This window comes from Chelonoidis abingdonii, chromosome 19 (genome assembly GCF_003597395.2).
Source record: "Chelonoidis abingdonii isolate Lonesome George chromosome 19, CheloAbing_2.0, whole genome shotgun sequence".
NCBI classification, from domain to species: Eukaryota; Metazoa; Chordata; order Testudines; family Testudinidae; genus Chelonoidis; species Chelonoidis abingdonii.
Genome location: NC_133787.1, coordinates 13,321,738 through 13,347,030, shown reverse-complemented (window position 1 = coordinate 13,347,030; position 25,293 = coordinate 13,321,738). Strand labels below are relative to the sequence as shown.

At 44.8% G+C, this 25,293-nt stretch overlaps 1 protein-coding gene across 14 annotated transcripts in view; it reads left to right on the top strand.

Annotated features, from left to right (window-relative positions):
- The window catches only part of CHD9 (chromodomain helicase DNA binding protein 9), a 217,122-nt gene extending 191,885 nt beyond the window's left edge, over nucleotides 1–25,237 (top strand). For all 14 annotated transcript variants that reach the window (XM_032805367.2, XM_032805366.2, XM_032805364.2 and 11 more), the window contains 3 exons: nucleotides 15,934–16,062; nucleotides 18,722–18,826; nucleotides 21,825–25,237. In XM_032805367.2, the coding sequence (XP_032661258.1) occupies nucleotides 15,934–16,062; nucleotides 18,722–18,826; nucleotides 21,825–22,682 (1,092 nt within the window). In that variant the 3' untranslated portion in view covers nucleotides 22,683–25,237. The remainder of the gene's footprint in view (nucleotides 1–15,933; nucleotides 16,063–18,721; nucleotides 18,827–21,824) is intronic.
- Nucleotides 25,238–25,293: the final 56 nt, after the last annotated feature.

Here is a 25,293-nt window from a genome sequence, read left to right as displayed (position 1 = left end):
TTCCCCTTCTTTATTTTCACTTTATTTGAAGAGGAGGTAGATCGGGATGGTCTCTTCATTTCTATCTTTCTTCTTCCCATCTCCATGCAATTTGTACACTAAGGCCAGTCCATGAATATAGCATTTAATCACTAATAAAAAATAATCAATAGCAAGATGCATTATCTGTTTGCCATTTTTTATATGGAGACTAACCAATTTCAAATATTTCTTTAATGAAAATTAGGAAAAAGTATTTTTGTGATGTTTCATTAGTTATAAATGACACTGGAAATAGATGTGTGTGCATTTTCACAATTATTCAAGAAGAGTAAGTTGGTTACAATGGGATAAATGTCATAGGGACCTATATTCTAAATGCTTAGTAGAGTCAAACGTGAAATGGATTTGCTATTCCCACTTTGATACTTCTGAGCTTCTGATCTACTGACCCATAAATCTGTACAGAACAGACATTTATGGGATTAAAACCAAAAATTTTCTGTTCTGTAAAAGTGTTTTAATATGCAGTAATATTGGGTAAACTGGTATACCCGGATGTAAAGTACTCCTGAAAATTGTAACTTTATCAGTACAAAAGGGGAAGCAAGAAATTATGAGCTTGAAATGGAATTGTTTGTGTACGTTTTGTCTTGCACTGGGTGTATATAAATTTAGTTACATTTTGAACTAAATTCTAATATTTCAGTTTAAGAATAATTTCAAATAACTATTAGAAGCTAAATAACTAAAAGGAAGCATCAGTATTCTCCAGCTACCGGTATCATAGCCTCTCAGCCACTTTTTCTCCTCTTCTTCGTGATTGGTTTGTGTCCGGCCTGTCCATTTTGTCCGTGCACTCTTGGTAAACCTGTCAGGGTATTAGGAGGTTGAGGGTGCTCTTTTTATTCAGAACGACTAAGTATATTAATACAGTCTATTGTAAATATTTCATTTTTATTCCAGTATCTTGCCTGTGCACGTTAAACAATGTGTTTTTTAACTAGCTTAATAGTCAAGTCTTCAGAATGCTGAATGCTGATTGGTTGATAAATAACAAAAGTGCCCCTTAATTATCTACATGCCCCTCAGGTGCAGACTCTTCAGGGAAAGTCATATCTAACAAATACTTTGTCTTACAAAGTTATGATCTTGACTAACTATGGCATTCTGTTGTTGTTGTTAATCCTGCTGTATTAGAATAAATATGTATTACATGTGCTTCTGTCATTATTGCTCTAGTCACGAGTCTAATCCAAATCTGACTTCAGCCAAATGCTATTTCCAGGTTTTTTGTTCAAATAGTAAAATTAAGCAGTCCATACACTCATAAATTAAACATCTTGGCTTATGTCATTTTTACGGTAATACTTAAAAACAGTCAGTGACTGTATGGGACAGCAAAGGTAGTAAAAACTCTGCAGCTGTGCCTCCTATTCTGGTCCCTATATGCTGCTCTGATGAAGTATTTGGACTGGGGAACAATTTCCCCAGCACAGGTGCATCAGAGGTCCAATATAAGTGTCACTAGTGGTCCCTTTAGCAACTTCCAGCTGGAGGGACATCTCAAGCAGGTTGGTGAGAGTCCATAGTGATGATCACTGCAGAGGTGTTGTGCTGTGGTGCAGTCTGTAGGCCATCTTGAGGAGTCTTCCACAAGTTAGTACAGAACTTACCATTCATCTTCAAGTGATGGTCTATGTGTATTCCACACATGGGTATGCATGTGCCTGAGTACAGAATATTTTGCAAGCATTGTCTGCTGGGCTGTATATGCTCTGTCGTTCTACTCGTGCTCTGAACTGGGGGCATGAAACAGCGTGGTCCAGTGCTTCCTCAGGTCCTTCTTACCACTGGATGGTCTAAGTAGAAATATTTGATATCTTCAGATCCTTCCTATTGTATCACTTCTGTAAATATATTTTAAATAGTTTTAGTATTTTTCTCATATAGTATAGTTAGTTATTTTCTGTTCCCCTCTACCCCTCCCAAGAAGGCTCACATCTCAGCCAAGTTTCCCCCTCGAACTCATGAGGGTTGGGAACTGAGACTTAGGAAACACCTGATGGAGAAGACTATGAGACGCCAATCAGATCCAGGTCAGAGACACCCATTCACCAACAATACATCAGTCTCATCAAGCATAAGTTCAGGAATGGAGGCGAAGACTTCTAAGCCGCTTCCTATGAGATTAAAGGGATAGGAAAAAATTGTCTTCTTTGAGGACTGCTTTGAAGAGAAAGGAGCCCTCCCTGACCCTGTCAAAGTCAGAAGAGCCTGCACACATAGGCATCAAGGACTTAAGCCCGAGTAAATCTCAGCAGGTGAAAGAGGCATACTGGGATCCGCTGATTCTAGCGTCAGTTCCTATGGCGAAGGCTCAAGACAAACAGAGCAGACATGGTGCCTAAAGCACATGATCCAGATGAGATCAGACTTCCACTGTAACTAGGGAAATTCCTGTTCCAGTGGCTCCATCAGTGAACACTCCCTACAACTCCTGATGGTCTGAGATCTTTTGTCTCCATGGAGGACATTTTTGCTCTCCCCTATCATCCACCCCTCCTGTTGAGATCATCTTTATCTCAGGACATTGTCACTCTAGAGGAAGAGACTATCCCAAGGATACAGAGTAATTCCCCCTTCCCAACCTGTCTGCCTTGGTGTGCAGCCATCAGTATTATCAGCAGTCCAGGATCCAATCTTTTTCTTACGCATACCCCTGATTGAGAACCACTGGTCTAGAGGAACACAGCCATTATTATGAGGAGAAATTTGTGGTTATGATCTTCAGATTTCCCTAGATAGGTACAGACTACCATCCAGGATCTGCCCTTTGATACGATCAGTCTGTTTCATGAGGAGATAGATAAATCTCTGTTTCCTCAAGGACTCCAAGACAACTCTTCACTCTCTGGCATCTCTGTACCCATGCCCCCAAGAGAGAACTTCACAGACAGAAGTATAAGGTGAGACTGCCTTCCCAGCTCTTTTATCATCAATGTCCTCAGGCCACTGAAAGACAGAAGATTTATAGGCCTAGGAATACAATCTCTACAACATCTCACTCTAACCCATAGTCCAAGAGTTTCTTTTGATGAGACTGTAGAGACTCCCACATACCTTTTATTGTTGCCACATCATTCCTCTCCTCAGATTTTTGGAGGCCACCTTACCCATTTTGCTGGCAACCGGAGGGCCCTAGATGCCAACAAATGCATACTGGAAATTATTCACAGCAACTATCTGATTGAGTTTCTAGCTACTCCTATGCACAAAGCCCCTTCACAGTTCCTTTTCAGGGACCATTCTCATGAGATGGTTTTCTGACAGGAAGTGGACTCAACTTCTCCTTTGGTGAGCCAAAGAAGAGGTTCCACCTAAATGTCAAGGGAGGGGACTCTACTCCCCTTACTTTTTGATCCCCAGAAAGAATGAGGGATGGAGGCCCATTCTCAACCTACGACGACTGAACTTATTCATCCGAAAGCTAAAATTCTTCTTCGAGTGCTTGCTCATATCCATTCCAGTTAGGTGTGCGCGCACCGCGTGCACGTTCGTCGGAGAAACTTTTACACTAGCAACACTCGGTGGGCCGGCAGGTCGCCCCCTAGAGTGGCGCCGCTATGGCGCCTGATATATACCCCTGCCGGCCCGTCCGCTCCTCAGTTCCTTCTTACCGCCCGTGTCGGTCGTTGGAACAGTGGAGCGCAGCTTAGCTGACCACCTCCCTAGCGATTTGCTCGTTGTATAGGTTTTTCGTGTACGTAGTTTTTTTTAACCTTATTACTGTATGACATAGTTATAGTTCGTGTATATAGTTAAAGAGGATCGGGGGTTCGCCCCTTCTCCTCCCCCGGCACCGGGGCCCATGCCCGGTTCACCAGGCTTCAAACCCTGCACGGCCTGCTGTCAGCCGATGCCCACAGGAGATCCGCACGACTCCTGTTTAAAAAGTGCCTCGGCGAGGCCCATCTTTCGGACAAGTGCCGTATTTGTAAGACGTTCAAGCCCTGGACTAAAAAAGAGCGGGACTTTCGCCTGAAGCAACTTTTGATGGAGGCAGTTCTAACTCCTCCATCCTCGGCACCGACTCCGGCACCGGGAACAAGTGCGTCTTCTGCTCCAGCACCAGTGAAGACTCCTTGGCACCACCCGTCACTGGCCCAATCCTCCGGCCGCGCCGCTCGCTCTCCCCGAGGAGCAAGAAGCACAAGGCTCCTGTGGTACCGCAGTCAGAGCGCAGCTCCACGTCGGACCGCCCGGCACCGCCAACTGCCGTGGCACCGCTTGTCTCTGCACTGTCGATTCCGGTCTCTCAGGAGCCGTTGAGTCTGGTGCCTACCAGCTCCCCAGCCCGTGCTGTGGTAGAGCTTGTCATACTGTCCACGCCGGAGACCTTCTCCATGGCGCGGGACCTCATTGCTCCCACAGAGCCTGAGTTTCCCTAACCCCCGGCACCACCGGTGCGGGTCATCCAGTCGCTGGGCAAACCTGCCATGGTGCAACCATCTTCTCCGGGCACCACGGAGCACCATCGGTCTCGATCAGGATCCTGTGATCGCTCTCGGCCCCGACACTGCTCCCGATCCCAGCGCCGCTCGCAGTCCTGGTACCATTCTCCATCCCGGTACCGGTCGCACTCGCGGCACCGCTCGAGATCCAGGTCCCCATCGTACCATCGGCACCACTCCAGATCTCGGCAACGCTGCACCTCTCGTAACCGATCCAGGCATGACGATGTTCGGCACCGGTCGACCTCCCGGCACCGTGCTGGTCGTAGGTCCCGGTCCCGCTCTCAACATCGCCACGGTTCCCAGTACCATTCCCGGTACCGCGCAGGGAGCAATGCTACGGACACATAGACCTGGGCCAGTGTACTTCAACCCCCCCTTGGCCATCCCATCATCCGTCCGCCTCTTCGTATGCGGACAGCGCCTCTTATGGGGGTTCGGACACTCAAGTCCATCAGGACCACAGACCACCCCAGTGGTCTTTTTGGACACCCTGGGTCTACCACCAAGCCCCAGGCGAACCAATGGGCCCATCATGCTCTGGTCATTCGGAGCACCGAGTACCTGAGGCCACTGTCAGCAGACCTCCCCCCGCTGATACGGAGGCAAGCGCTGCACAGGCTCCAGAACAACAGGATGTTCTGGAGATGGAGGCCTACGAGGACGAGGCATCAGTCCAGGACCTGCTCATCCCAGGGTTGTCGTCATCATCTTCCCCGGATGAGGCGGTAGCAGGCACATCGTCATCAGAGCCTCCCCCGATTGATCTGTGAGCGCACCAAGATCTTCTGCGGCGCGTTGCCCAAAATATCAGCCTTCCCATAGAGGAAGTCCCTGAGGTGGAGGACCCAGTGGTTAGCATCCTATCAGCGGAAACGCCTACCGGAGTGGCCCTCCCCTTTATCAGGTCGATCCAAGCCAGAGCAGACACCATCTGGCAGTCCCCGGCTTCCATTCCACTGACAGCCAGGGGTGTAGAAAGAAAATACATGGTGCCCTCTAAAGGGTACGAATACCTTTACGTGCACCCTGCCCCTTGCTCGTTGGTGGTACAATCGGTCAACGAAAGGGAGCGCCACGGCCAGCAAGCCCCTGCACCGAAATCTAGAGAGGCCAAGCGCACGGACTTGTTGGGCCGAAAAATCTACTCTGCCGGAGGGCTTCAGCTCCGCGTGGCGAGCCAGAAAACCCTCTTAAGCCGATACTCCTATAACACCTGGGAGGCGGTCGGCAAGTTTACTGAGTTGGTCCCTCAGGACTCCCGTCAGGAGTTCACAGCCCTACTAGAGGAGGGGAAAAGGGTTGCAAGAACCTCATTGCAAGCTTCACTAGATTCCGCAGATTCGGCGGCTAGAACTGTTGCCTCTGGCATAGCCATGCGGCGCATATCCTGGTTGCAGGTGTCCGGCCCACCGCCAGAACTGCAATATACCATACAGGACTTGCCATTCGATGGACAAGGTCTTTTCTCGCAGAAGATGGATCCCAGATTGAAGAATCTGAAGGACAACCGAGTTATCATGCGTTCACTCGGAATGCATACCCCTCAGACTCGGAGACGGTCATTCCGTTCCCAACCCCAGCGCCCTTACCCTCCACCTCGGCCGAGACAGGATTTTGCCCGTAGGAGAGGTCGTACCACCTGCAGACAGCAGTCGGGACCTCCAGCGGGCAACAATTCCGGTCCCGCAAAGCCATCATCGGGACCTAAAACAAATTTTTGAAGGTGCGCCCTAGAGCAGCGTACCAGTTCCCCCTTCAGATCCGTTCCAGTTTTCCAACCGCCTTTCCTCGTTCCTTCCGGCGTGGTCCCACTTGACTTTGGATCGTTGGGTCCTTTGTACGGTGGAACTTGGATACCGTCTTCAGTTTATTTCTCCGCCTCCCTCCCACCCTTCCTCCTCCCCGTCCCTCTTCAGGGACCCCTCTCACGAGCAACTCCTCATGCAAGAGGTTCACAAGCTCCTATCAATCGGGGCTATAGAGGAGGTACCAGAGGAGTTAAAGGGCAAGGGGGTTTATTCCCGATATTTCCTGATCCCCAAGGCAAAAGGGGGCTTCCGGCCCATCCTCGACCTATGCGGACTGAACAAGTTCATCAAGAAGTTCAAGTTTCGCATGGTGTCCCTGGGGACCATCATCCCCTCCCTGGATCCCGGCAATTGGTACGCCGCTCTCGACTTGAAGGACACACATTTCCATATTGCGATTTACTCCCCGCACGGGAGGTATCTGCGCTTTGTGGTGAATCGGGTTCACTACCAGTTTACCGTCCTTTGGTCTTTCGTCAGCCCCTCGGGTCTTCACAAAATGTATGGCAGTCGTCACCGCTTCACTACGCCGTCGTCGAATACGTGTTTTTCCTTACCTCGATGACTGGCTTATCAGAGGGACCTCTGAGGCTCAAGTCATCAGCCATGTCGAGACCATCAGGGAGCTATTTACACGTCTAGGCCTGATCATCAATCTGGACAAGTCCACCCTGGTGCCCACGCAAAAAATAGAATTTATCGGGGCAGTGCTGGACTCCAACCTTGCAACAGCCAGTTTGCCCCCGCACCGGTTTCAGGCCATAGTCTCCCTTGTCCAAAGTCTTCAGAGGTTTCCAACTACCTCGGCCCGTACTTGCCTCGCTCTCTTGGGCCACATGGCTGCATGTGTTTTCGTGAAAAAACATGCCAGACTGCGGATGCGCCTGCTTCAAACCTGGCTCGCTTCTGTCTATCGGCCGAACAGGGATGCCTTAGACATTATTCTGACGGTCACGCCGAAAGTTCTGAGCTCCCTCGATTGGTGGAAGAGATCGTCCCAAGTGTGTGCGCCCCCTCGATCTAGCTGGAAGAGATCAGTCCGTCGCCGTGTGCTGCCGGGCCGTCAGCCCTTTCATCCTTTAATCGTCCCAGCCCTCCCGCATCCCTAAGCACCGCCGAGTCTCGCGCTTGGCGCTCGGGCGCGCTCCACCATAGCGCCTAGCATACGTACCTCGAGGCTGTTGGTCAACCCGGGGATGCTGACGACTTCATATTCAGATGTCCTGAGAGGCTTGCAGAGCGGTGATTTCGCCTGGCGTGGGCAAGTATGCTCATCGACCGGTCTACGACGGACCGTTGTGGTTGCTAGTATTCACGGACAAACAGTCAACTGGCTATTGCTACATACATCAACAAGCAAAGGCGGAGAACGCAATGTCGTCTCCCTTGTGCTTGGAGTAATCCGCACTGTGGGACATCGTGTAGCCAATCCATAAGACCTGGTGGCCTCCTTTCTCACGGGGCATACGCACACACGCTCGCAGATCGCACGTCTGCAGAGGTCCTTCCTCTCACACGAATGGTCATACGCGGCGATCGGACGTTCTCCATTCGATCTTCCGGAGGTGAGGGTTTCCCCCAAATTGATCCTGTTTGTGATCGCAAGCACGAACCGAAAAGGCCAGGTGTTCTGTCCCATACAGGGTCAGCGTCCCCCGGGCTCCCTGTTGGACCGCGTTCAATGATTCCGTTGGATGGGACCAACCAGCTGTTATGCTTTTCCACCCGTTATTCCCTCGCTCACACAAGTCCTGCTCAAGATCCGCAGGGGACAAAAATCCGCCTTATCCTAGATAATGCGCCATGCTGGTCGTATGCAGCAGGGTACTCCATGCTGCTCGACCCTGTCCCTGTCGCGGGATCCATCCCCACTGGCTGGCTATGGGGCGACTTGGATCACTGCAGGACCTTCGGTCAGCGCTACATCACCCAGGACCTACAGTCCCCTCCACCTGACAGCATGCTCTTGTCTGGTTAGGCCAGTCAGAGTTGAGTCTGTTACCTGCCGCGAGTACAACAGGTGTTTCTAAGGAAGCAGAAACCCTCCACCAGCGCACTCGACATATCCTTGCATAATGGGAATGCGCTTCATGCCACTTGGTGTGCCCAACCACGGCCAACGTGTTCGGTTTTGTTATCATCTCTTTTTTTTTTCCAGGTCACTAATCCCTGGACTATCTATAAGTCTTCTCAAAGTAACAGGGTTGGCAATCTCCACTTGCGAAGTCCCACTTGGCGGCCATTATCCTTTGCACCTGGGTTAAGCCTGGCCAGATGCCATTATTCCCACTCTGTTTACCAGGTTCTTCAAGGCTCGTGGACGCGGTGGCTATACCCACTCAGGTCAACCACCTACCCCTACCTGGACCTGAGCTTGGTTTTTAAACAGGCGCATTGGGCCCCTCCTTTGAGGCCTTCTGGCCCGTATGTTCGCTACTGTACCTGTCCTTGGAAAACAGCTGTTCCTAGTCGCTGTTACCTCGGCTAGACGAGTCTACGGAACTTCATGCACTGACTGTGGATCCTTCCATATACTGGTTCCATATGACACGGTACAGCTGTGACCTCAGCCGGCCTTCCTGCCACATGTCTCTCCAGCCTTTCATGTGAACCAAGAACATTTTTCTGCAGTCTTCTTTCGCAAGAGGACGCGGACTCATCGGACTGACGGCAAGTAACCAGCTCCATGAGCGCTGGATGTCGGAGGGCTCCTCGCGATTCGTCCTTCGAGGAGGACCAAGCATTCCGACACTGCACTTGCAAGCTGTCTTTGACGTGCGGCGCAGAAATGAGAAAGGTGAGGCATTTCTCCGCACAGCGCAGTTGCGTCTTGGGTCATGTCGTGTATGTCGATCCTTGCTTGACTTGGCCCTCAAGATCCAGCTTGTCGTGCATCAACGCTCTACTGTGAGGCGGGCTAGAGCCTCATCTGCTGCCTGTCTTGGCCCATGTATCCTATACAGAGATTTCTGACGCTGACCACCTGGTCTTCTGCCCACGACTATTGCAACCGATTGACGCTATTGCAGTCCAACATATTCCAGAGAAGACGATGCCGCCTTCAAGCTCAGCGGATCTTACATCCCGCGACGTCCTCGCCTCTGACCCCACCCCTAGCAGTAAGGCCTTGGGAATCAACCTAACTGAGAATGGAGATAGAGCAAAGCGCACTCGAGGAAGAAAGAATTGGTCTACTCACCTATTGTAACTGTTCTTCGAAGGATGTGTTGCTCACCGGCCCTCCTTCCCACGTCGAGTAGCCGGCAAGAAGGGAACCTGAGGACGGAGGGCTGCAGGGTATATACAGGGCGCCACAAGAAGCGCACAGGGGGCGACCTGCCGGCCCACCGAGTGTTGCTAGGGTAAAAGTTTCTCCGACGAACATGCACGTGGCGCGCGCACACCTAACTGGAATGGATATGAGCAACACATCTCGAAGAACAACAGTTACAAAGGTGAGTAACCGTCTTTTCTGCAGAGTTGCCTTGGCATCAATAATTCCATCCCTGGAGGAGGGCACATGGTTTGTAGCTGTCCTATGCAAATGTATCAGTCTTCCATGAGATGTTCTCCCACCGCTCAGAAGGTTCCTAAGGTTCCTCTTTGATCAAAACCATTACCAATTCAGAGTCCTCCCCTTTGGGCTAGCCGTGCAGCACCCAGGGTGTTTATAAAGCTTTTCAGTAGTGGTGCTAGCTTGAATGAAGAGAAGGGGATTCACCATCTTTCCATACCTCGATAATTGGCTTCTGATGAGCAGATCTTATGAAGAAGTCTTGAGGGCAGCCTGAATCCTGCTCAGTCTACTGCCTTTCTTAGGTGTTTTCATTAACTACAAGAAATCCATATTAACCCCCCACAAGTTCCATAAATTTCATAGGGGTGACATTGTATTTGGCCAAAGCAAGAACTTATCTACTTCCGAAGAGGTTTCAGGCTGGAGGAGTTCTACACCAAGTCACTATCAAACCCCAGACCTCAATCAATTCAGAATTTGCCTTTCCCTCCTCAGCCACATGACACCGTGCACACACATGATGTCATTTGCCAGGCTTCATCTTTGTTATCTTCAAGCCTGGTTCCTCTCTGTGTACTCACCAGAGAGAGAGAATATCAACAAGGAGGTGGAAGTTCCATCCAAGGTTTTGGACTCTGTCATCTGGTGGACAAAGCCAAAGTTCAGGAGGAATCCCTTTCTTCACACTGACTCCCAAGGCAGTCATCTTCACTGATATGTGCCTCTTAGGTTGGGATGCTCATATGGGTGATCATACAGCACAGGGCCTCTGGATCCTTAGGGAGTCCAGAATGCATGAATTTACTAGAACTCAAGGAGTTCATTCAGCCCGCTATGCCTTCCTCCCACTTATCTGATCCTGGCATGTCCAAGTAATGTTGGACAATAGGATAACTATATTCTGTATTGTGATGGGGCAAGGCCAGATGACTATAGAAAAGTATTGGGAGATAGATATATTAGCCCCAGGTTAAACAAATCCCTGGTACCAGGATAAGTAAATGGCAGCTGTTCCAGGTCAATTAAGACATCTGGGGCCAATTAAGAGCTTTCTAGAAGGCAGGGAGGATGCTGGGTTAATTGGGATGCCTGAAGCCAATCAGGGGATGGCTGAAACTAGTTAAAAAGCCTCCTAGTTAGTCAGGTGGGCGCGCATGTCAGGAGCTGTGAGAAGTTCCGCTTTTGGAGAGACTGAACTGTACACACCATATCAAGCACAAGGAAGAAGGCTCTGAGATAAGGGTGAAGTGGAGACTGCTGTGGGGAAGTAGCCCAGGAAATTGTGTGTGTCCTGTTCCTAAAAGGTCAGCTACAATAGCTGATACTATTAGGGTCCCTGGGCTGGAGCCCGGAGTAGAGGATGGGCCTGGGCTCCCCCCCTTTGCCTCCCTGATTAATTACTGAGATTGGGAGACAACAGAGACTGTGCAAGGGAGGATAGCTTCTCCTAACCTCCCTCACTGGCTTATGATGAAAATGGCTCAGTAGACTGTGACCCTTGTCTCTAGAGAGAGAATGGTTAAGTGGAGTGTCACAGTGAGCCTCTGAGGCTAACGAAATCAGTCAGGAAATGCAGGACCCACGGAGACAAGGACAGAGCTTTGTCACAATATATAAAAGTAATGGGGAAACAAGATCCTCTTTCCACTTTGTATAGAGACACTCAATCTTTGGAACTGGTGCATTAGCCATTACGTACCCCAGTCAGGCGTATATTTACCAGGGGTGCAGAATTCCCTAGCAGACATCTCGGCAAACATTTTTCTGCTACTCTGAATGGGAAAGTCACAATTTGGTTCCCTTCACGCAATGGGAAGTGCCATCCTTGAACCTTTTTGCCTCACACGTGACCAAAAACATCCCCCAGAGTGGCCCTGGGCAAGGTCTCATTGGGAGCTTCTCAGCTGCTATTATGGAAGGATCTATGCCATTCCTCCCATTCCATTAATACCACAGGTTCTTTAGAAAATCTCTCAAGACAGAGCTCAAATCATCCTTATTGTGCCCAACTAGATGATCACAATGGTCCCTTTGGCCTGGGAATCTGTGAATCTATATAAAACTGGCTGAGACAGTTCTGGTTTACAGATCTACTGAAGTTCTCAGCTCAGCCACCATAAACATCTGCCCGTTTCCAGGCCTTCTAACACAACACAACAAGGGCATTTTCAGGCACCCTGGTCCAGAACCACTGCAGATCATAGCCTGGTATTTGAATGGGCATCAAATTTAGAGTGCTCACGTTCCAGAATGGTGCAATCTATCTTTTATGAAGCAGAAAAGACTCTACTAAGATGTGTTATTCAGCCTAATGGAAGCATTTCTCCATTTGGGCTCAGCAACACCAGAACTGGCTGGAATCCCTGCTATCCTGGAATATTTTCTTACTTATTAGTCTCCAGGTCTCACTTTCAGTTCCTTCTTGGAGCATTTAGCAGCAATCAGTGCTTTTCATCCTCTGGCAGATAACCACATGATCTTCACTCATTCTGTCACAACTCGCTTTTTGAAGGGGATTCTTAGATCCTTTCCACTGTTGGTGAAGTTTGCACCTCAGTGGGACCTCAATTTTGTTCTGTCATTTCTCATCAGCCTCCCCTCGAGCCTCTGGCCACATGCTCTATGATCCACCTGTCTATGAAGTTGGCCTTTCTAATCACTATAACTTCAGTCAGAAGATTCAGTGAGCTGTGGGACTTATGGTAGATCCGCCGTATACTGACCGCTCTAAAGAAAAAGTCTCATTGCATCCCACCCCAAATACATCTCTAAAGAAGTTTCTGAGTTTCGTTTGAGTCATACCACCCACTTATGGCTGTTTTCCCCCCAAACTACATGCCTCAGATGAAATGAGGAGGCTGCATTCTCTGGATGTCCGAAGGGCATTGGCCTTTTACCTACAAAGAACAAAAGACATTAGAAAGACATCTAAACTATTTGTTTCCACAGCAAAGAGATCATGGGGTCAAGCTGTATGTGTTTAGAGATTTTCTAAATGGATTTCTAATTGTATTATCCTTTGTGTTATCAACTAGCTCATATTTCCCCCTCTTCCCAGAGGGAGTGAGGGCTCATTGTACTAAAGCTCAAGGAAGCTCTGCTACATCTCTAAAACTGTCTCTACCCTGCCAGTAGGCTGATACCTAGTAGAGATATGTAGGGCAGTTACTGGGAGCTCCTTGCATACCTTCACTATGTATTATGCTTTGGTCCTGTCATGGTATAATTTCCCACTCTGAACCTTAGCATCCAAAAGATGGGGTACCAGCATGAATTCCTCTAAGCTTAATTACCAGCTTAGAACCTGTAGCGCTGCCACCAACCAGGAATTCCAGTGCCTGGTACACTCTGGTCCCCCCAAAAGCCTTGCCTGGGGAACCCAAGACCCAGACCTCTGGATCTAACACAAGAAAGAAAACCCTTTCCCCACATTGCCTCTCCCAGGCCCCCCCCCTGCCCCCGGGTTACCCTGGAAAATCACTGTGATTCAAACTCCTTGAATCTTAAACAGAGAGGAATGCACCTTCCCCTCCTTCTCTCCCCACCTCCAGGCTCTCCCTGAGAGAGGACAGTAATTAGCCTTTTCTCCCCTTCCCTCCTTTCTCCCCACCAATTCCCTGGTGATCAGACCCATCCCTTGGGGTTCACAGCAGAATAAAAAAAACCAATCGAATCTTAAACAAGAAACTTTTAATTAAAGAGAGAAAAACAGTAAAATATCTTTGTAAATTTAAAATGGATAGGTACAGGGTCTTTTCAGCTGTAGAACACTGGGAATACCCTCCCAGCCTAAGTATACAAGTACAAATTAAAATCCTTTCAGCAAAATACAAATTTGAACTCCTTCCAGCCAAATGCACAATTAAACTCCTTCCAGCCAAATGCACATTTGCAAATAAAGAAAACAGACATAAGTCTAACTCGCCTTATCTACTTAGTACTCACTATTCTGAACTTATAAGAGCCTGTATCGGAGAGTTTGGAGAGAAACCTGGTTGCACTTCTGGTCACTCTCAGAACCCAGAGGGAACAACCACCAAATTCTAACAGCACACACAGAAACTTCCCTCCCTCCAGATTTGAAAGTATCCTGTCCCCTGATTGGTCCTCTGGTCAGGTGACCGCCAGGTTTACTGAACTTGTTAAGCCTTTACAGTCAAAAGAGACATAAAGTACTTCTGTTCTATTAACTCTTACTTATCTGTTTATGACAGGTCCATCTTCTCTGGCAGATACAGCTGTGAGGATATCAGTATTACAGTCAGCTATCACTTCTTCCTCACACCCAACATCCATTTGAGTACTGCTTGTTAATCTCCCACCTGTGGAATACACATAGGGACCATCACTCGAAGAAGAAATGCATATTACTTATCTGTAACTGAAGTTCTTCAAAATGTGCGGTCCCTATCTGCATTCCACTCCCACTCTCTGTCCCTTCTGCTCTGGATATTTTGGATTTGAGGTAAGAGTAGGAACTGGAGAGGCATTGGTCCAGACCGCCCTTTATGCCCTCGGTTCGAAGCACAAGGAGAGACATCGCACATGTGCAGGTTAAAAGATGCTGCTTATGAAAAATTCTTGACTTAGGCATGTGGTGTGCATGTGTATCCATGTGTGGAACACAGATCACACATCTCAAAGAGCCTCCTGTTTCATTTAAGTCTCCTCAGTTTTCCTTTTCCTGTTGTCCTTTCCACCACTCTCCTCCCCCAGCAAACTAGCAACTGGGAGTGACCGGTTAGTGTTTCATACTCATTACATCCCAATGAATGCTGCTAATCTACTGTATGTTGACCAGCTGATAAGTAAATGTATAATTGGGAAGAATTAACTAAGTGTGTTGATACATTTTAAAAGAACGTAGTCTGATTGTCCAGAATTCTATACTGAGATTTTCAGAGTAGTGCAGGGGATTTGACCGTGCACTGCTTTGAGATGGTCTCAGTTTTTAAAATCAGGAGATAACAGCTGTACAGTAACTCCTCACTTAATGTTGTCCTGGTTAATGTTGTTTCATTGTTACATTGCTGATCAATTAGAGAACATGCTCGTTTAAAGTTGTGCAGTGCTCCCGTCATTTGGCAGCTGCCTGCTTTGTCCACTGCTTGGAGAAAAAGCAGCCTGTTGCAGCTGGCTTGTGGGAGCTTGGAACCAGGGTGGACTGGCAGCCCCTCCATCAGCTCCTCGCTCCTCTAAGTTCCCTGTGCAGCAGCCACCCAGCAGGCTATCAATTGCCGGGCAGTTCAGCTGTCCCTCCCCCCTCTGCCTTGGAGCTGTTCCCAGGAGCCTCCTGCTTGCTGTGCAAGGAGAAGGAAGAGGGGTGCTAATGTCAGGGTGTCCCTCTTGCCGCTCCTGCCCCGCACACCTTTACTCTATTTCCACAGAACGGGGAGGACATGACAGGGCTCAGGACAGAGGGAGCTGGCTGGCCACAGCTGCTGTCTCAACTTGCTGCTCTACTTTAAAAGGCAGTATACTTAGAGTGGGATCAGCATACTTAAAGGGACATTGTGCATGTCTCTCTCTCTCACACGCACACACACACACACACGGTGTGTGTGAGTGTGTGTGTCTCTCTCTGCCATGCTGTCTCCCTTCCCTCCATTCTTGCTGCCTTGTAGAGTGTGAAGCTACATTAACAACAATGCATTAACCCTTGAGGCTCAGCCGAGTGCTAGTTCATCGTTTAGCAGTAAGGTATTCCCTGGGAAATATCCAACCCTCTTCCACCCTCTAACTTCACCTCCTCAACCAAGCTTCATAATCATCATTGCTGTGTACAGTATTAAATTGTTTGTTTAAAACTTATACTGTGTGTGTGTCTTTTGTCTGGCGAAAAATTTTACCCTGGAACCTAACCCCCCCATTTACATTAATTCTTATGGGGAAATTGGATTCGCTTAACATTGTTTCGCTTAAAGTCGCATTTTTCAGGAGTTACTGTACAAGATAAGACTGCTTGTGATGTTGAAAATATGAAAAGATTGACCTTAAAATGAGCGGGTGGCTCATAAGAATAAATAAACAAGTCCACTTTCTCAGCACTTTTGTAAGTAGTTTTATTAGAAAACTAAGATTATTAATTCATTTTTAAATCCCTCTGAAACAGAGAATGCAGCTTCATGATGGGAGGCCCAAACAAAAAAGGCACCGTTGTCGAAACCCTAATAAACTGGATGTTAATAGTCTCACTGGTGAAGAACGTGTTCAGCTGATCAATAGAAGAAATGCTAGAAAGGTAATCCTATTACTGTGTCCACTCACATTCCTTAATGATCGTGTTGAGAATTACACTTTCAGCAAGTTTACTGTAACTTTCTTAATAAAGGGTTTGCTAACTTCTCCAAAGGAAACACTTGAAAAATGCCCCCTTGAAGTTTTTGCCTTGGTTTACGTACACTTCTTTGGATGACTCTAGTTAAATAGCCACAAACACCAGAAATACTAAACTTCACACATACCTTCTTTTACATCATCTACTTTCAAGGTTTTTAAAATTAATTCAGTAGGTTATCTTGCACTGAGACTGGCCAATAGACTTGCTCAGATTTGTCACCTATTTCTGTGTTCAGTCTGCCAACCTGCATTCTGATTCACCAACATACCCATTATGAGTCAGGTTGGCAGGTTTCGTAGCAGGGTAAAGGGAGCTGTTCTGGGGGAGAGATGTGGCTTGGGGTAGGGATGTGGAATCGCAGGCAGATGGATCAGGGTTTGGGAAGGGCATGAAGGAATTGAGCTGGGCTTTGGGGAAGGGTAATGTGCAGGGAAATAGAGTGAATAACACTTCTGCATGTCGGAGTGAGCTTGGGGTGGTGGGCATGAGTGTGGTTTTGAGTCTGAACAGTGTACCCAAAGCAGCATTGCTGTAGGGAGTCCTTTAAGTGCTGTTTCATCAATGCACAGACACTCAGCTCTTCTGGTACTTCAGCCTTGGCAGTCCAGCACACCAAACAGCAGTGCCAGGAAAATGGAGCTATGCTGCACATACATCAATATTTATCAGTCAAGGGCTCCTAGTGGCTCTGTGCTTCTGTGTAGGAGAATGAGGGAGCAGCACCAGGAAGACTTTCAAGCACCAATTCCTCAAAAGCACTGGTCTCTGAAGCCTCTTCTGTGGCCTGAGGACCCCCAGGCAAAACACTCTTGTGCACCTAAAATCCTCAAACCTCCTTGCCCTTGCTAGCCACTCACTTCCCCATGCCCAATTTTTAGGCCCTCTGATACTGCCAACTCATTCATAAAGCTGCCTGGATGGAGTGCAGGATTCAGGAAGGCCTGGGTATGTGATTTTTTTTGTGCAAGGAGGAAGGGGATATCTAAAATGAGGGAATCCCCACGTGTCCATACCAAGGCCTGTACCAGCATTGGAAGGACTCCCCTAAGCTCCCCAGTGCACTGAGGTAGCAGCCCCAGGAGGAGCCAGTGCCGGTGCTTTGACACAAATACACTATGTTCTCCCATGGTGGTATCCCAAGGAGCTGAGCCAACAGCACTAGGGAATCCTATCAAAGGTCGTTGTCCCAGTGCAGAGACATTTGAGCTCCCCCCGCCACAAGCTGCCTGTACAGTGATACTCCCTCTTTGCTGCAAGGAGATTCACCACTGTAAACTGCCTGCCCCATTACCTTCTGTGTTCCCAATCACTATCCTGCCCCAACATCCCCAATCAGCTGGCTCATTTCTTCTCTTCTCTTTTTTTGGTTCTCTCAGTTGTCCATGTGGCAGCCCCATGGGGAGCTAAGGAGCAGAGGCAGATTTCTGTTTTGTGGGGCCCTGGACCAGAACAAGTGCCCCCTTCTCTTCCCCCCTCCCCCCCCCCCCTCCAGCACTGTGGGAGAAAGAGTCGGAGCACAGGGGCTTGCCAGTCCCCCCACCCACCCACCCAGCACTCCTGCTGGGGAGCAGAGGAAGCCCCTGCATCCCAACCCCACTCCCCAGCAGGAGTGCTGGGTGGGCCAAGCAAGTTGGAGTGGAGGGACACTCCAATTGGCCGGGGCCCCTAGGCACAGGCCCCTTTGGCCCAGTGCCTAATCCACCACTGCTAAGGAGGGATGAAGAGCTGGTTAGAGAAGGTCTGGCAGTTAACAGAGATGTGGAGGACATGGAGAGTGTGAATTAAAAATGAGGCTTGAGCTGAAAGGAGCTTGAGTGGAGAAAAACAAAGAGGAAGCGCTCCTCTTCCCTCTCCTTCCTTTCATTCAGCTCTGTCCTAGGTCAAACCCTATTTCTCCCCTTCCATGTCATGATGAGGTGTAAAAAAGGGGAATTGATGACAGGGATTTTTAATGATTTACTGCTTATTTCCTTGCTTTTTATGGGTTGCATTGATGGTATATGCTGTTTAGAAACCTTAACTCAGAATTAAAGTTTGATTTTTGTGTGTGTGGGGAACTATAGGACAATAAATAAATTACCCTGTCAGACAGAGCAGCTCTTATTAGACAAAAAGGGTACCTCTTGAAAAGCAGATTCAGTGGTGATAGAGTAGAACTGATTCACCCACCAAAAGGTAAACAATTTTTAATAAACAAAAGGAGTATGAATTTTCCTTTTAAAACTTTGACACCTGTTTTCATATATTCATTATTAGTGTGACACCATCCCATTTCAGTACATTTGTAAAATGAACCCTGGCATTTATACTAAATCTTACATTAGTAAGGTTGTCAGATATTGAAAAAGTTGCTACGTATATGTGAGTTTAGTGGCTGCTGATGTCTGGAACAGATTTATAGAATGCCAATTCTATTCCATCCTGACAGAAACTAATGACAAATCTGGAGTGCTGTTTGGCTTTCTAATGCTGTCAGGTTATATCTGATTTTTTGAAAAAGACATAAATGAAACCAGAGTATCAAATCAGGAAAATCCAAAGCAATCTTTTTATTTTTTAGGTGGGAGGTGCTTTTGCTCCACCACTGAAAGACTTGTGCAGATTCTTGAAAGAAAATCCAGAGTATGGAGTAGCTCCTGAATGGGGAGATGTTGTGAAACAGTCTGTGAGTATTTATAGGATGAACAATGTCATGATCTATGATGTGAAGTCTGCTTGCCTTTTTTTTTTTTTTTTTTAAACGAGGCAGACTGATACTAGCATTGGTTTCAGGTACTAAAGTCAGGCAACTGTTGTTTAATGTACCTTTGGACGCTCTTAGGAAAATCTACCTGCCTACCCATGATATCTACTTATCTATCCTTTGCCACAATGATGAAGCTAATTACAAAATTAAAATTTTAATTGGCTATCAAAATAAAATTACTTGTCCTGGGAGAATGAGCAAGTAGAATTTTTGAGGATTGATTTAATTGTACTAGGTACCTAAATTAAGAGCCAACTATTTATTAAAATAGCTATTATGTTCTGCATTTTATTTTCTAGTAAAAGTTCAATTGTTTGGGGTGTCATACATCTGTCCTTGTAGAATAAAAAATGTGTTTAATATTTACAGCTCTACAGTGAGCAGGCTTTTAAAGTAGAGATCATAATCTAGACTTAGAGCAAAATTTTCTGAATTGCTTATGTCTCATGTTCAAACATGACTTGTCTCTTTTGAAAATCAGACTTAGGCTTCTGACTCAGTTGGCACTTCAGAAAATTGTACTCTAGTGTCTTGTGCCCTCTAATTCTCAGGAGCATAGTTTGTGCTGCTCTGGCATCACCTGTGCTGTTTCTTCTGTTTGGCTCTCCACTCTGTATGTGCTACTAGAATTGTGTGACAGAAGGAACATGCTCCCCACTGGCACGGGAGCAGATTAATGCCAATAGCAAGATGCATCTAATGTGTAGTTTTTCCCAGGTTAGGACTTAGGAATGTAGCTCTAAGAATATATATTTATTGCAGCCCCTTCTGCATTGTAAACCAGATTTTAATATACAGTTTGAAAAATTGAATTTGTAGTGATTTGTGGTCACACAGTTTGCATTCAGATTTGCAGATCAAATAATTGTGCATGTTCCAACCTGATTTGCTAAATGTAGACTTTTGTGCACACACAGGTGTACGCAAAAATTTGTGACCACAATTTCTGAGGCCACTTACAAATTTTCCCCTTTCTATAGAACTTGTAGGAAATAGCCAAATCTCATGGGGCATGTGGTACAGAAAAAGGAAACTACAAGGATGTTTTTATTTCTGTAATGAAAAAACAAACCCAAAAAACAAATCCTGTTATCTGTAAAAAGTGACAATCTGTTATGAGTGCAGTAGATCAGGATAACACAGATGGTTTTATTTGAGGTTTGTACCCCAGTAAGTTGAAAGGGAAAATTTCATTTAATTATTGATGCTGTTTTTTGACTGCAGGCTTAGCAAAACAGTATGCATATATTTTCATTGTGAAAACTGTATAACTGATTCATCTGTCCTTTGTTTTATTGGGATGAGTACTTTAAAAACAAAAAAAACAAAAAAAAAACCACCCCCACCATCCCCCCACCTATGGAGACACAGCTGTAAACCCATCCTCCTTTATCTCCATGCAAATAAAAGTGGCTAGAGGTCCAGGCCTCAAAATGTTAGATAATAAAATCCTGCTCTGGGGAACTTTTTTTCCCCATCCACTTCTCATGTCCACATAGAGATGAAGATAATTTCTGGTGGTAATCCTGTGAAGTCTGTATACCCACCTGCCAGAACTGATAGGGATTGTACAACATTTGCTGTACACAGTCAGCCTCAGGCAGAGGATTGCAGGTTTTTTATTTATTTATTTAACAACATTTTAGGCTTCTGCAGTTAATCATAAGTACTATAGTATTTAAAAATAGTATCTTCTTTCTTAACTCATCCTTATGTTTATTGAAAATTCTGAGCACTTGCTTTAGTGACAAAGTAATTTTTACTGGTTTTTTTTTTTTTTCTTGTTGATATAACAGGGCCAGTACAGCTAACAGTGAACTAGATTCTATTCTGGTTAATATGCCAACAGAATTGTAAAGTTCCAGTTGCAGGACTAGGTTCTTCCCTCTTTTATACCCAGGTACCTCTATGAAGGGCAGTGAAGTATCACAGCAGTAACGAGGAGCAGAACTGGTGACAATGGTTATGAAGATATAAATGAGAATAGAATTTGCCCTGTAGATATTTTTTTTTCATGATGATCCTGAAAGCAGAAAGAATAGAGCTTGATTTTCAAATCCTTGGTTGAATAGGAGGGCTGACAGTTTTAGTTTTTTTGTTTTTTTTTAATTAAGGGATCTTGTATACTGAGCAAATTTTAGATTGAGTTATAATAAAAATTGAATCCTGTGGTGCCATTTTTATAGTCAGTCTTCAAGACAGAACTGTACTTCAAAAAGAACACCAGAGCACAATTAGAGTCCTATCTTTACCACTAGATAGGATTTACATAGATAGTAGAACACCACTCCTAGGTCACAAGAGAAGATTTTAAGTGTCTTTATTTGGACTTTCAGTCTTTAGCAGCTTGTGTGAAATGTGAAGAAACATTAAAATGTTCACAGATCATGGCTCCACATGAAAATGCACAATTATTTTTCCTATTAAATTTGATAGCTCTGTTATCTTTTAGTCACAGTAACTAGGCATTTTTTAAAAAAATCAAATGAATGATTGGAATCTGGAAATTAAACTAAAATCTGTTGAAAGATCCTAAATCCATACTAGATTTTAAATCTTAAATTCAGATTGCTTAGCCCAAATCCTACAATAAACCCTGTTAGGATGATCCTCTGGGCCTGTGGAGAGCCTCATTAAAGGTAGTAGGGATCAGTGTGGGTACAGAGGACTATTCAGGGTTACAGGGCTCATTGCAGGATTGAGGCTTGAATGAGGTACCTTTGCGAAGTGACAGCGCAGATCGGTCACAAACTTTCAGGGAGTTGTCTGGTTAATCAAACTGCTGTGCTAAATTTAGTTAAACAATGGTTTTTGGAACTATTCTTGAGTATTTAATTTTTAATCAACATAGCTTTAACCTTATTTTCCTGTAGTGGCATTCATTTTCATATATTAATATAGAATGTATCTGTTTCAGGGATTTCTTCCTGAAGGTATGTTTGACCGTATTCTCACTGGGCCTGTTGTACGAGAAGAAGTAAGCAGGAGGGGGAGACGGCCTAAAAGTGAGATTGCCAAGGCAACAGCTGCAGCAGCAGCTGCAACAGCAGCAAATGTTTCGGTCAACCCTTTGCTAGCCAATGGAATACTTCCAGGAGTGGATCTATCGACTCTTCAGGCCTTACAACAAAATCTGCAAAACTTGCAATCGCTGCAAGTAACGGCAAGAGTAATGGGAATGCCTGCTGGACTAACTACTGGAGGAGAAGCTAAGAATATGGCTGCCATGTTCCCCATGCTACTGTCAGGAATGGCTGGATTACCAAACTTGCTGGGTATGGGGGGACTCCTAACAAAGTCTACAGAATCTGTTTCAGAGGAGAAAAAGGGAAATGACTCAAAAGAGCCAGATGTAAAGAAAGAAAGGACAGAAAACCAACATGCTAATAATGGTGGTGAAGACTCTGTGTCAAGTTCTCCCTCTACGTCCTCTGCTGCTGCCAACTCCTTAGCTCTTAACCCGTTACTTTTGTCTAATATACTTTATCCAGGGATGCTTCTCACTCCAGGCCTTAATCTTCATATCCCAGCATTGTCCCAATCCAATATTTTCGATGTACAGAACACTGAAAACAATGAGACAGGCTCAGCCAAGCCTATAGAAGAAAAGGAGGAAAATTCTAGGATTAGAGATCAGGAAGACAAAGGGGGAACAGAGCCAAGTTCTCATAATGAAAACAGCACAGATGAGAGTTCAGAGAAAGCAGATGCTTCATCTGGATCTGACAGTACATCCTCTTCATCTGAGGATTCAGATTCTAGTGATGAAGACTGACCCCAGACTATGTACTTAAATTATGAACTGATTTTGATTTTATTCTTTAATTATTTCATTGTAAATAACCCAGTGTTGAGCGCATCAAATGATTTATTGACTGAACTTTCAGTATTTGTTTAGAAGTGCAAACTGCTTTCAGAGATGTTTTGCATGTAATATTTCTTGAAGTTCATAAGTTTCTGAACTTGTATGTACTATCAATACACAATGGTGTAAAATTACAACAAATGGCATAATTTTGTTGGGAGGTTATTTTATGAAAATAATGCTCAGTAAGAGCTGTATATTTAATATATTTGCAGTGAACACAGAATATTTTAGGCATATTATTGATTTAATTTGAATATAGTTTTACAGCCTCCTTGACACTTATAATTTACAGATCAAAACTCAGCAATAATTTGGGCAGCTAATGAATGTCATGAAAGCTGTAGAATCTACATCACCATCCATTGCTTTAATTACATGAAAATGCTGTAGTGTTGCGATGCACTGCTGATGTTTCCAATTCAGGTACAAGTGTGTTTAGAAGGAGGAAAAAAGTTTCCCAATCAGTCAGTTAAACTGGCTATCTGTTACCTCAGCTGAGTTAGTTTAGGAAGTTTACATTGGTTTCTATACTTGTTTTCAGGTTTTGTTTTGTTTTTAAACACACCCTCTATGATATCATGTTAATCTGGCAAGAGATAGGACTGTTTTTTCTCATCAGAAGCATTCTCTTTGGTAACAGTAAAGGGAGGTTGGCTCAAAATAGTCCTATCTCATTCTACTTTGGCACCGCAGAGACCTATTTAGTTTAAAGCTTAAAAAGTTTTGGGCTCCCTCCACAGAAATACAGTGTCCTGATTGAGGAGTAGTATCCCCAAAACTCAGAAAAGGCAAACTCTCATGAAGTGCCACTGAAAAGACCTTTCAACACTGCATACTTCATGTAAAAAAATGTTTGTTTGCTTTGTTTGTGTAGATTTTTATTTGTGTTTTATGTAACAAAGCCTCCTGGGATTACCCGATAATAACGGTAAAGAAGAATATTGATAGTTTAAACTCATTTTGAGTTTAGACTTCTCTACAGGTTTAAATATGACTAATTGTTATGATGAAATGTTACCCAAAATCATTCTTGAGGATTTAGTTTATATATTATGCTGAGTTGCCCAATTTAAAATTTAAAAAAGCACTTTGAATAGTAAAGACAGATAAGTTATTCCTGTAAACAACAACAGGGCATAAGACATCTGTTCAAATCCAAATCCTTAGAACCCTTTACTGTATAAAATCAGTCTAATATTTGATGGGTGATATGATTCCTCTTTCTGCTGAAGCTGCTATTACTCTGACATGGTAGAGGCCCAGATTCACACTTACATGTTTGAACTGAGATTTCGATTGACTTTAGTTATCTCATTTGTGGTCCAAGAATAGAGAAGTGCTCAGAGAGAATAGATACAGGTACTAGTAGAAGTCATTGAAAAAGCTTTTCAAAGGGTAAATTTAAAAAAATTGTATATTTTGATATAGTTCTGTTGCTCGCTTGTATAGTAAACAAGACTGTTTTTTACCAAGAACTTTTCCAATACATTATACGTTTCTATGTGCAAAATAATTAACCCCATGATTAGAAGCAGTATTACATGTAATTACACAATTATATAAGTACCATTTGGATTGTGCTGGTTACTGTATTTTCCCACAATAATATTCTGATTTTTGGCCTTTCATTACAGTGTCTTAGCAATAGTGAAAATTAAAACCTGCCAAGAGAAGGGTGTAGCAATTCTTCATCATGAAGGGATGTATTGCATATTTAATATTTTTGCCCTTTGTAATGTAGCACTTCTGTTTAACTAGGATGCATCTATGAAATAGCCAAAGTTTTTCAAACACAGTTATTAACTTAGTTTGCTGATGGCGTATTTCAACAACATCCTCATCCCACAAAAGAAATACTAAATCTTGTGGCTAAAACCTAATTTATATCAAATTTATTAAATAAAGTATTTTCCTAATTATGGTCAAGTGAGTTTGCTTACCGTTCTAGTGATTCTCTTTCTATGTAATAAGGCAATTACAGTTTAAAATAATTAAGGCTGATAAAGACTTCAACATAATGTATTGGATTTATTTTTAATCATTATCAATTGGAAGAGGAAAAATATGTCCCACTATCAGCTAAACAATATGCAAATATGGTTGTATAAAGTTAAGGGTTGTAAGGAAACTTCAGTAGATTTACACTAATACTGAGGTTACAGTTAAAAGGATATCCAAGGTGATGATAAAGTGTGTGTTGGTAGTTACTAAAAGAACTTTAGCTATTACTGCCTTGTATTTCTATCCCTTGTTTCAGGCTTCATGATACAAGTCTTAGTCCAGTTTTTCTTTTGGACATTTGCAATATTTGCCAGTTGTGTTCTGTGTAGTCTGAATTTGCTTTCTGTAGTTGAACAAGCGTCTTAAAAAGTCATTTGTAATTTATTGAATTACTTTCTATGATGTTCTATAGAGGAAATGGAAGTTTAATTATTTTTTATTAAACATATTCTTTGACTACCCATGATGTCAGCCTTGATACATGAAAATAATTTTTAACATGAATACAGATTAAATT